Consider the following 14,620-nt stretch of genomic DNA (forward strand, 5'->3'; position numbering starts at 1 on the left):
AAGAATAGTGACGAAAGCTAAAAGACGAAGTTAAACTTTTAGTCTCTTTCAACCAAATAATACGATTCATTTATTAATTTATCTGGTAAGCATGACTGCTTAAACTGTATATTTAATCATGTGATTGCAGCCTGAGTATTTTTAGCTTTGCTCTGTGTGAACAAATTGACAGATTAATGCAGGAAATCAGTATTGTCTAACATCATTTTCTCTCTTAACGGCCGCAAAGATCTCTTATACATAGTATTTTCAGTCTATTACTTAGCTATAAAAATCGTAGCCTCGCCTCATCTTTGGCAAAGCAATCTGATAATACTTCATAAAACAGTTTATGTCTCCCCTCTCTCTCTGCAGCTAAACATCAGCAGTGCCACTTCTGCAGTCCTCTGTTCTCAAGGCACCTGGATGGTAGCGCTGAGCCGTCCTCCCTCCTCTTCATGCATGTTTCCGAGTGCATGAAGTTGTGAAGGTCCTCTGTGTAATGCCTATGTGATGCATCACCTTGTCATAGATTCCTTCCTATACATTGTTTACACTTCAACTACGGGGATGTTCCATGCAAACTTCAATCATTGTCGGCAAACAATAGGGGGAGGTGAGCAAAAAAAAAAAAAAAACTCCGCAATATTCCTGAGTACAATCTAGTCATCCAGTTTCTCTGTTTATGCCAAGACTTAACAGACTTCAGAATTACCATTCTCTGAATGAGAGTTTGTAAGAGAAAAGTAAATTTTTAAAAACTCTTTGCTGTTCATATGTTTTAGCTTGTTTAACAAAAAAAGTCAAAAAAACAAAAACTGACCTTCAGTTTCCTGGTGTGATCCTGGCTGCAATGGATGATTTTTCACTGAAAGCTGTGTTGCTGTTACACAAAGTGGGTTGAATCATTTATGAATGTGGGAGTGAGAATTAGTGGGTTTGCTATGATCTAAAGTCATGTCTTTTTTGGTCAAACTACATAAACTGGAAAAACTCCCATCGCTGACAAGTTTGATCACTTTAGGGTATACGCTTACTGTTCTGGTGAAATTTGCCGAATTGAATTTTTTTGTTCTTTTCTCAAACCTGTGCTTTTTAATTTTTTCTTCATTTTCTCCTATTTCTTTATCACTTTTGTTTGCTTCTTTTTGTATCTTTTTTTTTTCATTCTTTATCTTTTTTTTCCTGTTTAGTAGTGTGAATAAAGTGAAATTTGCATAATGGAGGTAAAATAAAAACTGAGGCCTCTTGGAGGTGGCTGGACTCATACTTCGAGCATCTTCAGGGCCCACAGAGATGAGGTCAAGAAGCGCTCAAAGGTTTGTAATTCTGCTCTAATTCGGACATAGGGATCCTAAGTTGGAGATATTAGAACAGTTTAAACGTATAGGAAAGCAAGTAGGATCCTCCTGCACCTGCAGCATGTCTTACTGAGTGGAGCAGTTGCCAGGACAGCGCCCAGCTGGTCATGGATCTGGATTTTGTGCAGAGGCACTTTCTTCTGCCTCGCCCCTCCTGCGTGATCACTGCCAGGCTTTGGAAGTTCAGAGGATGGGGAACACTGCAGGCCTCTCTGAGTGTTTTGAACACGATCTCTGTGACTCGTGGTTTTGTAGCTACTCTCAAAGTCTGAGTAAAATTACGCTTCCCTTCTAGGAGTTGTTAGGATTTTCCTGCTTAAAAAAAAAAAAAAAAAAAAGGGAAATGTCCCTGTTTCCTTTGTGCTTCTCATTTTTCCCTTGTTTATTCCATTCCTGTGGGGCTTTTTCTCCTCCCTGAAATGCTTTATAGTGCATGGTATCTTCATCAACCTTATTTTAACAGCAGTAATTCACAATCCTCAGAAGCCTATTTTTAAAGCAGAAGCAAAAAAAAAAAAAAAAACAAACAAAAAAAAAAATCAACCCTCCCTCTTTTCCCTCATTTCACGTTTCTGTGTTGATTACTAATCACCTTAGATGTTGTTACTAGTGGATGTATGGTAGATGGATTGAAGCTTTTCTGATAATTATTACACAATTTAAAACAATATATATTTAAATATATACAGTAAATGTATTGAGCCATGTTAACCTGCCAATGAGATCTGTGAAAAAGTAATCGCCTCATTTTTCCCTTTTTAATTTCTTTTACCTTTTTGTGAAATGGCTATACGTGGCATACATGTATTTTAGAAAAATACTAGGTATAGAGTTTTGTTTTTTTTTTTTTACACTTTAAGCATGTGGTGTTGAAGTATTACTGTAGATCAAGTTTGTCTTCCACACTAAGATGTGAGGAAATTGTGATTTGTTCTCTCCACCACAACAGAATTACACAATTATCTTCTCTCATTTTGAAACACTGCAGTTTACCATGGGACACTGTATATATTTCTTGCCATAATGGTAAATGACTGATTGATATATTTAAGACTTAATAAATTTGTGATTTCTGCTGACAATGTGTCCACTTTTATTTCTTCAGGGATACTCTATTTCTGCATGTGTGAGGCTGGCTAGTGCCAATGGCCACACATCCTATATGGTCTTATTATTACAGAATTCACCTTTGACATTAAGATGAAGTTACTGAACTGAGCTTCCCTCTAAGAATGAACTTGGCGATAATGACAATTTACTGTGTTATTTGTGTGCACAAAAGAACAGTCTCTCCTAGGAAAGTTTTTCTGAGAACAAAGCACTTGACACAAGAGTCCTAAAAATTTCTGAACTTGCCCTCCTCCTGATGGCTGCTAGCCCGCTTCCACTTTTAACTCAAATCTGACATCTGACTATGTAACACTTCTGGATCATCGCCAATATTCAGGCAAGCACCTCATCTCCTGTTACTCCAGCTTAAATCTGAGTGTACATAAGTAGTGAACTTTGTTCAGTTTATTAAACGCCCTACCACACGAGGTTTGTTTCTAACCTAGAATATGCTTCCCCTACTTCTTCAACATAATTCATACTCATTCTTTCAAATTCAATTTAGAATAACATCCCCTCCAGCAAACCTCCCTAGACCATGCTGTAAGCTCACTCGTTCTCAATACTTGCATAATGGTTGGTGTTCACCTCTCCCGCCCAGCACCTTGGTTTTGGAAATACATCTTTATTTGTGTCTTCTCTGTAGGCAAGAACCGTGTGTGTGTATCTGTGAACCCACATGAGATGTTAGTAACTATTGAACCGTGGGCAAACCAAAACCGGGGAACTCACAGTGTAGAGTCCTGGATTTAACGTTTGGCTCTGTTGTCTTTGACACTCTCAGCGATTGCCTCTTCCCTCTGAACCTTCATTTTCCTATTTATAAAATGAAAAAATACCAATTAATAAGGATATGTGAGGGTTTAGAGATAATGGATAAAGAGTACCTAGAATAATATTTGGTGGATAATATTAAGTAGCAGCAGCTATAATTGTTCCAATCACTGATACTAATATTCCCAATGTTCTGGTTATTCCTTACTTAGACGTGTATATAACTCTTATTTTGCTATGAGCTGCCCTGTTTATGTTGGTTTACTGATATTGCTAAGGATATGCTCAAGTGTTACAGCAGAAAAATGAGAAACAATGATGTAGTCATCTAGCTGAAAATAGGGAAAATGAAAGGGAGTAAATCAGTATATTCTGGGGAAATTCTCAAGGAATTTTGGCCTTAAGTAACTGAAGTTTTGAATCTCTGTATAAATAAAAACTATATATAATGTAAGAGTAAACACAGAAAGCACAACCTTTTGAATGAGTGATCTCGTTAAATAAAATTCTACTGACTTATACAAATGTTTCACTGTTTCCATGGTTGTCTGCGTCAGATAACAGTGCGAACAGATAAGACAGATAATGGACATCAGCATACTGAACTATGTGTCCGTGGTCTGAATAATCAGCAGCAGCATGAAGTAGTTACAGTACTTCTACCTTTCTGTCAAAACGATTCTCAAAAATAAGCTGGCATATTCTTCCGAGGACCCAGCTTCTGCCTCCACAGCAAGAAATGATCTCTGCATCTCCGTCTGCACCCCGCACCCTGCCTTCTCTCCTGTTGCTGGGGATCAGTAGTTCATGCACCTGGCAGAGGCTGAGACCCTTCTCCTCCAGCTGACCCCACCCCTGCTGGCAGGCACTACAAGTCCCCCCCACCCCACCCCAGCCCACCTTGTCATAAATCATTTCTTCTGCACTGGACATTCTACTTAATGCCCCGTTTCTTTTCTTCACAGCCAGGTACCTTCAAAGGCCTACGTGTGCTTGCTGTCTGCCACCTCTCTCTCTCATGCCCCTTAAGCCCACTCCAGTTTCCTTCACAAATCCACGAAGCAGTCTACCCAAAGTTACCAGTGTCATTAATTCGAGGGGCCAATGTCTAGTCTTCATCTTACCCGATCTCTCAGCAGCATTTAACACAGTCTACCATCTCAATCTTAGAGAACATTTTCCTCTTTCAGACAGTACATTGGCCTAATTTTCCTCCTACCATTCTCTGCACTCCTCAGTCTCTAACTGTTCCCTTTTCCTCAACCTGGCTTTTACATTTTGGAACTTTTTTTTTCTACCTTCACTCACTCTCAGAATACTTGGCCCTAATCTCAATGGCTTTAAGTTATGTTACTGACTCTCAAATATGTTTCTCCAGCCCAGATCACTCGTACATTCCAAACATGTAGATCCAACTGCCTACCTGAAATCTACATTGGAGATCTACTAGGCAAGAATGTGCAAAGCTGAGCTTTTAATTGTGACAAAACTTGCTCCCTTTACGATCTTTCATATCTCAAGAATTGGCAATTCAGTTCTTCCTTCGATCAGGCCAGAAATCTCAGTGTCTTTATTACACTAACCATTTGAAATCCCATTATTTTTACCAAGTTACAACCAGAATCTGACTACTTCCGACAACGACTTCTGCTGCCTCCCTTGGGCCAAATCACCATCATATTCTCTATACTATTGGAAAGTAAGAAAGTGAAGGGAAAGGGGACCATACTGTTGGAATAGTCCCCTCCCTGGACTCTCAGGCACTCCCCTTACCTCTCTTCTGTTTACTATTGGTGTGTGTGTGCTCTGTCACTCAGTCATCTGACTCTTTGTGACCCTTTGGACTGGAGCCCACCAGGCTCCTCTGTCCATGGGGTTTTTCAGGCAAGAATACTGGAGTGGGTTGCCATTTTCTCTTCCAGGGGATCTTCCTGACCTAGGGATCAAACCAGAATCTTGCATCTCCTGCACTGCAGGCAGATTCTTCACCATTCAGCCATCAGGGATTAAGTAGCTTATTAAAACAAGTCAGAGCACGTCACTTCTCTGCACAAAACCCTCCAGTGGTTCCCTTTACCACTCAGAGTGAAACCCAAAGTCCTGCACATAGCCTTCAAGGCTGGACCCAACACTGCTCCCTATTACCTTTGTCACCACTCTTCTGTGGACGTGCTGGGCTGCTTCCACCTCAGTGCTGCTGCTGAGACCCTTCCTCGGAGATCCGAGCAGCTGTCTCCACTTACTTGTTTGCAAAATTAAGTCACTGTCTCAGTAAAGCCTTCCCTGACAATCTTATCCATAAGACTTCAAACCATCTTATTCAAGACTTCAAACACCTAACTCCTTTACAGGACTTCATATCCTCCTTCCTTGAATTTTTTTTCCTTCTTACGATTACTATTTGACATGTTTCCTCATTTTGTTTATTTTATGAGGGTGGAGATTTTTCTCCCTCTTGTTCATGATGTACTTCAAGCTTCTAGAACACAGTGTTTAGAACACAGTGACTAATAACTATAAATAATAAATATTTAAATAATAAACTAAAATATCTTCAGTTGAACAAATAACGGATTGCTCTCATCTTTGCAGTTAGAAAAGCTGAGGCTCCTGGTTCATATGAGTTGTCTGAAAGTAACCAAATTTGGAAAATTCATCAGTGGCCACAAGACTGGAAAAGGTCAGTTTTCATTCCAATCCCAAAGAAAGGCAATGCCAGAGAATGCTCAAACTATCACACAATTGCACTCATCGCACATGCTAGTCAAGTAATGCTCAAAATTCTCCAAGCCAGGCTTCAGCAATACGTGAACCATGAACTTCCAGATGTTCAAGCTGGTTTTAGAAAAGGTAGAGGAACCAGAGAACAAATTGCCAACATCCACTGGATCATCGAAAAAGCAAGAGAGTTCCAGAAAAACATCTACTTCCGCTTTAATGACTATGCCAAAGCCTTTGACTATATGGATCACAATAAACTGTGGAAAATGCTTAAAGAGATGGGAATACCAGACCACCTGATCTGTCTCTTGAGAAACCTATATGCAGGTCAGGAAGCAACAGTTAGAACTGGACATGGAACAACGGACTGGTTCCAAATAGGAAAAGGAGTACATCAAGGCTGTATACTGTCACACTGCTTATTTAACTTATATGCAGAGTACATCATGAAAAATGCTGGGCTGGAAGAAGCACAAGCTGGAATCAGGATTGCTGGGAGAAATATCAATAACCTCAGATATGCAGATGACACCACCCTTATGGCAGAAAGTGAAGAGGAACTAAAAAGCCTCTTGATGAAAGTGAAAGAGGAGAGTGAAAAAGTTGGCTTAAAGCTCAACATTCAGAAAACTAAGATCATGGCATCTGGTCCCATCACTTCATGGAGGTCCCACCAGAGGGGGAAACAGTGTCAGACTTTATTTTTGGGGGCTCCAAAATCACTGCAGATGGTGACTGCAGCCATGAAATTAAAAGACACTTACTCCTTGGAAGGAAAGTTATGACCAACCTAGACAGCATATTCAAAAGCAGAGACATTACTTTGCCAACAAAGGTCTGTCTAGTCAAGGCTATGGTTTTTCCAGTGGTCATGTATGGATGTGAGAGTTGGACTGTGAAGAAAGCTGAGCGCCAAAGAATTGATGCTTTTGAACTGTGGTGTTGGAGAAGACTCTTGAGAGTCCCTTGGACTGCAAGGAGATCCAACCAGTCCATTCTGAAGGAGATCAGCCCTGGGATTTCTTTGGAAGGAATGAGGCTAAAGCCGAAATTCCAGTACTTTGGCCACTTGATGCGAAGAGTTGATTCATTGGAAAAGACTCTGATGCTGGGAGGGATTGGGGGCGGGAGGAGAAGGGGGCGACAGAGGATGAGATGGCTGAATGGCATCACTGACTTGATGGACTTGAGTTTGAGTGAACTCCGGGAGTTGGTGATGGACAGGGAGCCCTGGCGTGCTGCGATTCATGAAGTCATGAAGAGTGGGACACGACTGAGCAACTGAACTGAACTGAACCCCAGGGATTGTAAACTGCCTAAATCATAATTACTTAAGGGGAAATAAAGGAAATATTATTATACAGAATAAACTTTCAGCATCAATACACAAATCTGAAACTTGTTTAAGCTGCAAGAAATAGAAAACTGAAGTCCAAATACTTTAACAAGGAAAATACATTATTTCACAGAACAAGAGATGAGTTAGTTCTAGGGTTGATAAACTAGATAAACCACCTGGTAAATTCAGTGACTCAACAATATAAACAAGGATCCAGGTTCTTCCCATTTTTCAGCTTGTCCTTCCAAGAGTATAAACTTTATCATCCAGGTTAAAAGACTTCATCATCCAAAATACTACATGGCATGGTCCCTAGTGTCATAGCCAGACAGGACAGCATCCAGTGGAAGGTAAGATTGCTTCCTTTCCTCTACACCTAACCCCTTACCCCCTCTCCTCAGCAAAGAAACATTTCTTAGGTCACATGCTATATTCCTGTTCAGCTTAGAATGGTAAGGATGTACCCCAAAGCTAGAAGTGGGCTATTCCCCTTAGAACATGCCTGCCAATGCAGGAGACTTAAGAGACGCAGGTTTGATCCCTGAGTCAGGAAGATCCCCTGGAGGAGGGCATGGCAACCCACTCCAGTACTGCCTGGAGATACCCATGGACAGAGGAGCCTGGTGGGCTACAGTCCATGGTGTCGCAAAGCGTCAGCCGTGACTGAAGTGACTTAGCACGCATATGGGTATTCAGGGAAGGGAAGAGAGCTGCACAGATTGTACTGGTTTTTTTCAAGAAGTTTAGGAAACACTGTCTGATATAATAAGTATACTGGGAAAGTAAAAAAAAAAAAGTTTGTTTTTATTGTCCTCCTTTATAGCTGCTATGCTATACATGTAACAGGAACGCTGAAAAAATAGTCATTATCTCCTCCAGACTCTGCATCGCACCCACAAATGTATTTTGTGTTCTCTCTCGCACTGTGTTCCTAATGTGCCAGTGAGTTCCATGCTGGGGATTTCTCCCCTCCCTCCCCCTCCCCCCACCCCACACAACAAAACTCCTTGGAACCGGAAAAGTTTAGTCATTTCATTCCACTTGAAGTTCTTCCAAAAACTCCAGTCCCACAAAGGGCCCATTAAGCCAGGATTGCATCCTCCCCTTCCAGATGCCCCTTTGCCCTGCCCTAACTTCAATGAAAAGCTTTAAAAAAAAAAAAAAAAAAAGGAAGTAAAAGGCACTCTGTGCCTGAAACCACATTTAGTAATCAGTTTTCTTCAGTTCTGCTTTTCTCTTTTATTACTTTAAATAAAGTAGGAAAGTGGGGTGTGGTGCCAGGGGAGTGTAACAGCTAAGTGAACGCTAGAGATCTCATCCACCATCCACCCACGAGATTCCGCTCACAAAGCGAACAAAAGGACAGACGGTTCGTCTCCAGACCCTGTTCCTGCAGGGGCTGAAGCAACAACTTGCTGTTGTGTGGGAAGCAGCGCTCAGCTGACTGGTGCGTGGCCACGCGGTGTTATGTGTACAGTGCCCTGTTTTGTATCACTGTCACAAATCCAGGGGACTCGGAGGCATCTTCCACTAAAGATGGGCCTGGGGAGTCACCACAGTCCTTCTTCCAAAAGCCTCAATTCCTCAGACTTGACCTTCCACTCATATTTGCTCTTTGAATATTTTCAGGACCTTTTTCACCCCTAACCAAAAGAATTCGATTCCCTATTACTCAAACTATGAGGGAGGCATTCCCTCCAGGGCACAGGGCTAAGAGGACCAATTTGAAAAGTGATAATCAACCCCATCTCCTACCTTCCTCTCGTTCAGTTTGGAAGAAAACTAGCTCATCCACCTTGAGACCACTCTGCTGAAAGAGGAAACACTGAATACACATAGGCATGAGCTTACAGACAGTCTTCCCCAGTGACTCGGTGATAAAGGACCGGCCTGCCAATGCAGGAGACATGAGTTTGATCCCTGGGTTGGGAAGATCCCCTGGAGAAGGAAATGGTGACCCCCTCCAATATTCTTCTTGCCTGAAAAACCCCATGAACAGAGGAGCTGGGCGGGCTACAGTCTATAGGCTCCCAAAAGAGTCGGACATGACTTAGTGGCCAAACAACAAAGCTTACAGACATGAAGTGAGAGGGAAATGAAGCCTTTGGGATGGCCAGTAGGCACTGCACTGGCAATTAGACGTGATGAGTGGGAAAGACAAAAAAAGACAAAATGTCCTTACAGGCAGGAGAAAAGCACAGAAGGAAACACTCTGTCACGGCTCAGTGATAAACCTGTCCCGGAGAGGGCCCCTTGCTGGGAAATTGCCACTGTGGGCTTCTGCCTCGTTCTTTATCTGCTCCCCTGCTCTCCAGCTCATGCTAAGGCCACCAGACTCCTTAAAATTCACGCAAGTGAACACATCTTACTTTTGGGAGACGTCAGGAAAGAGGTCTTTCACCACCCAATCTGTTACTCCTCCCCTAAGAGCCATCCCCAGGGTTTCAACCTTGAGGCTGGAGAAGCATTCTCACCTTGGACAGCTGCCCCCTGAACAAGGTTTGAAGGGCATGGGTCTGCTACAACAGATATATTTTTTTAAGTAAATACTACATCACTATAGGATACCCACTGCTTGAATCCACAGATTCAGAACTACAGATATAGAAGAACCAAGTTTATGGGGAAAGCCAATTGTAAGTTATACAAGGGTTTTTGACAGCACAGAAATCAGGGTCCTTTTCAGGGTCCTTGATGGCTCAGTGGGTAAAGAATCCGCCTGCAATGCGGGAGACATTGAGCCCTGGGTCGGAAAGATCCCCTGGAAAAGAGAACAGCTACCCGTTCCAGTATTCTTTCCTGGAGAATTCCATGGACAGAGGAGACTGGCGGGCTACAGTTCATGGAGTTGCAGAGAGTCAGACATGACTTAGCAACTAACACTTTAACTTGAATTCAATGCTAACTAAAGTTCCTGTTTGTGGCCTATCAAACTTGCATTGTACATCTGTTTTAATTATTAAACAAAAAAACACTGACAAGAAACAAAGATTGTGCACGTTTAAAGATTAAATGCCTCTTTCTGGAATGCCAATGCCAGCCTTCCTTTGGGGATAATAACTCTCTTCCCAGGTGCAAGCCCAGACTGACTTGCTATGTACATGCTGGACTGTTCTTTTGAAACCTTGAGAAACCCTGATGTAACACTGACATGTTTAATGTTCTTTGTTTTGACAAGATACAAAACTGCTGAAAACTGCTTCTCAAAAAGTGCTGAGAGCATTTTCTCAGAGTAATCTGGAAAGCAGGCTTCTAGGCTAGTCCTTAGTTTGGCTCAAATAAAACACTTTATAATAAGAATAGAAGACTGTTTATTATTTTCACTGACAAAAGAAAATGCTTTGCTGGCTGCTTCATGATCACCAATGGCCGCTCTCATTCTTAACAGATTTGGTTTCTTTCCTCTTTCCCCTCCCAGCTTACTAGAAACATGATGAGCTCTATTACCCCTAAAGAATATACAGTGGAAGTTACAAACAGATTCAAGGGATTAGATCTGATAGACTGCCTGAAGAACTATGGATGGAGGTTCATGACATTGTTCAGGAGGCAGGGATCAAGATCATCCCCAAGAAAAATAAATGCAAAAAGGCAAAATGGTTGTCTGAAGAGGCCTTACAAATAGCTGAGAAAAGAAAAGAAGCTAGAGGCAAAGGAGAAAAGGAAAGATATACTCATTTGAATGCAGAGTTCCAAAGAATAGCGAGGAGAGACAAGAAAGCCTTTCTCAGTGATCAGTGCAAAGAAATAGAGGAAAACAATGGAATGGGAAGGACTAGAGATCTCTTCAGGAAAATTAGACATACCAAGGGAACATTTCATGCAAAGAGGGGCTCAATAAAGGACAGAAACGGTATCGACCTAAAACAGAAGCAGAAGATATTAAGAAGAGGTGGCAAGAATACACAGAAGAACTGTACAAAAAAGATCTTCATGACCCAGATAACCATGATAGTGTGATCACTCACCTAGAGCCAGACATCCTGGAATGCAAAGTCAAGTGGGCCTTAGGAAGCATCACTATGAACAAAGCTAGTGGAGGTGATGGAATTCCAGTTGAGCTATTTCAAATCCTAAAAGATGATGCTGTGAAAGTGCTGCGCTCAATATGCCAGCAAATTTGGAAAACTCAGCAGTGGCCACAGGACTGGAAAAGGTCAGTTTTCTTTCCAATCCCAAAGAAGGGTAATGCCAAAGAATGCTCAAACTACCACACAATTGCACTCATCTCACACGCTAGCAAAATAATGCTCAAAATTCTCCAAGTCAGGCATGTGAACTGTGAACTTCCAGATGTTCAAGCTGGATTTAGAAAAGACAGAAGAACCAGAGATCAAATTGCCAACATCTGCTGGATCATCGAAAAAGCAAGAGTTCCAGAAAAATATCTACTTCTGCTTCATTGACTATGCCAAAGCCTTTACTGTATGGATCACACAAACTTTGGAATATTCTGAAAGAGATGGAAATACCAGACCACCTGCCCTGCCTCCTGAGAAATCTATATGTAGGTCAAACAGCAACAGTTAAAATTGGACATGGAACAACAGACTGGTTTCAAATTGGGAAAGGAGTACATCAAGGCTATATAGTCACCCTGCTTATTTAACTTATATGCAGAGTACGTCATAAGAAATGCCGGGCTGGATGAAGCACAAGCTGGAATCAAGATTGCCGGGAGAAATATAAATAACCTCAGATATGCAGATGACACCACCCTTATGACAGAAAGCAAAGAAAAACTAAAGAGCCTCCTGATGAAAGTGAAAGAGGAGAGTGAAAAGCTTGGCTTAAAGCTCAACATTCAGAAAATCAAGATCACGGCATCTGGTTCCATCAGTTTATGGCAAATAGATGGGGAAACAATGGAAACAGTAACAGACTTTATTTTCTGGGGCTCCAAAATCACTGCAGATGGTAACTTGCAGTCATGCAATTAAAAGATGTTTGTTCCTTGGGTGAAAAGCTAGGACCTACCTAGACAGCATATTAAAAAGCAGAGACATTACTTTCCCAACAAACGTCTGTATAGTCAAAGTTATGGTTTTTCCAGTAGTCACGTATGGATGTGAGAGTTGGACTATAAAGAAAACTGAGCACCGAAGAATTGATGCTTTTGAACTGTGGTGTAGGAGAAGACTCTCGAGAGTCCCCTTGGACTGCAAGGAGATCCATTCTAAAGGAAATCAGTCCTGAATATTCATTGGTAAGACTGATGCTGAAGCTGAAGCTCCAATACTTTGGCCACCTGATGCATAGAACTGACTCACTGGAAAAGACCCTGGTGCTGGGAAAGATTGAAGGCAGGAGAAGGGGATGACAGAGGATGAGATGGTTGGATGGCATTACTGACCGGATGGACACGATTTTGAGCAAGCTCCAGGAGTTGGTGATGGACAGGGAAGCCTGGTGTGCTGCAGTCCACGGGGTCACAAAGAGTCAGACACGACTAAGGGACTGAACTGATAGGACCAGATGCCATGATCTTAGTTTTTTGAATGTGAATTTTAAGCCAGCTTTTTTCTCAGGAGACAGGTAAAGTGGTCTGGTATTCCCATCTCTTCAAGAATTTTCCACAGTTTGTTGTGATCCACAGTCAAAGGCTTTAGCATAGTCAATGAAGCAGAAGTAAATTTTTTTTCTGGAATTCCCTTGCTTTCTTTACGATCCAACAAATGTTGGCAATTTGATCTCTGTTCCTTTGTCTTTTCTAAGGCCAGCTTGTACATCTGGGAGTTCTCCGTTCACATACTGCTGAAGCCTAGCTTGAAGGATTTTGAGTATTACCTTACTAGAATGTGAAATGAGTGCAACTGTGTGGTAGTTTGAACATTCTTTCACATTATCCTTCTTTAGGATTAGAATGAAAACTGACCTTTTCCAGTCCAATGGCCACTGCTGAGTTTTCCAAATGTACTGACACATTTCACTTACTAGCATACAATATATTTCATTTCAGTATGCTTCTATAAACATTACTTTTAGTGACCTCACACTATTTACCTAAATGGTATCCCACTTATTTAACCATTTCTCTATTGTTGTACGTATGCTTCTTTTCATTTTTACTCTATCAACAGTAAGTAATGAACTTCTCATAGCTAACTTTTTGCACAGATCCTTGATTATTTCCTTAGAAAATTACCAGAGAAAAAAGTCATCCATTTAATTTTAGTCTCACAAAGCAGTTATAATTTATATGGCAAAAATCAAATACATTAAATTATATATCCAAGCTCTCTCAGTGGCAAAATTGTATCTAAAATCCAGGTTTCTCATTTCTTGTCTAGTGTATGTTCTACTCTCGAATCATCTAAAGCTCCTTGGTCACCATAGTGGAAGGACAGGTATTGCATAGGTGGGAAATTCCAGAACATTCTTACTAGTCATAGTTTTAGTTTTGAAATACTTGTTCTTTCCACTTAATTACATTCATCTCCATATATTCCTGCATATGGACTTTGCTGTTTAGGTTCTTGTTTGGGTTTTCTGTTTGTTTGTTTTTTTTTTCTCTTCCACTTGTCCTTTAAAATTGACACATTTATTTTTCTAATACCATTTAGCTGCTTTTAAGTATTATTAGGCTGGCAAGTACACATAGACAGGCCTAGGAAGTCCTGATGGAATTAATCAGCCTAGATTATCAGTCTGGGAATGACAGATTGGTGAAAGTGACCATAAACACTCAAAAGAACCCATGATCCATTAAAACTTCTTCTTGTTAATTTTGTTCTATTAATTGGAGTTTCTAGAGAAATAGAACCAATAGGATATATGCATATATACAGTTATTACAAAAAATTAGCTTACGTAATTATGGAGACTGATTAAGGCCCACGATCTGCAAGATGGAGACCCAGAAAAGTCAATGGTTTGGTTCAACTCTGAAAGCCAAGGAGTTTGAGACCTAAGAAAAATCATGTTTCCATTCAAGTCAGAAGGCAGGAAAATACCAATTGAAGTCTCAGTGCAAATGCACTGAGTCTGCCTGCAATGCAGGAGGACCTGGGTTTGATCCCTGGGTCAGGAAGAACCCCTGGAGAAGGAAATGGCAACCCACTCCAGTATTCTTGCCTGGAGAATCCCATGGACGGAGGAGCCTGCCATGGGGTCACAACAGTCAGACACGACATAGTGACTAAACCACCACCACCACACCATCCATTAGCCCTTAGAGCAATGTCACCAGATATCACACAGCCTTTAGAAAATTCTATTGCCATCAAGAGAAAATAGAACAGTTAAGACTTTAATAGTATTATGAAAATAGTTTTAACCTTATACAATCCTTGAAAATGTCTCGGGGATCCCACAGATGTTCTTGGGTCTTTAAAAA

At 41.2% G+C, this 14,620-nt stretch overlaps 1 protein-coding gene and 1 long non-coding RNA gene across 18 annotated transcripts in view; one reads left to right on the forward strand and one right to left on the reverse strand.

The window, feature by feature from the left end:
* Positions 1–2,422, forward strand: part of CAMK2D (calcium/calmodulin dependent protein kinase II delta) — a 317,101-nt gene extending 314,679 nt beyond the window's left edge. For all 16 annotated transcript variants that reach the window (XM_070791027.1, XM_070791029.1, XM_070791031.1 and 13 more), the window contains one exon: positions 355–2,422. Coding sequence is in view for 1 of the 16 variants with exons in the window: in XM_070791033.1 (XP_070647134.1) it covers positions 355–358 (4 nt within the window). In the remaining 15 variants the exon portion in view is untranslated. The remainder of the gene's footprint in view (positions 1–354) is intronic.
* Positions 2,423–2,489: 67 nt separating this feature from the next.
* The window catches only part of LOC139183583 (uncharacterized), an 87,445-nt gene continuing 75,314 nt past the window's right edge, over positions 2,490–14,620 (reverse strand). For both annotated transcript variants that reach the window (XR_011567061.1, XR_011567060.1), the window contains exon 2: positions 2,490–3,266. This is a non-coding gene — a long non-coding RNA (uncharacterized lncRNA). The remainder of the gene's footprint in view (positions 3,267–14,620) is intronic.

This window comes from Bos indicus, chromosome 6 (genome assembly GCF_029378745.1).
Source record: "Bos indicus isolate NIAB-ARS_2022 breed Sahiwal x Tharparkar chromosome 6, NIAB-ARS_B.indTharparkar_mat_pri_1.0, whole genome shotgun sequence".
NCBI classification, from domain to species: domain Eukaryota; kingdom Metazoa; phylum Chordata; class Mammalia; order Artiodactyla; family Bovidae; genus Bos; species Bos indicus.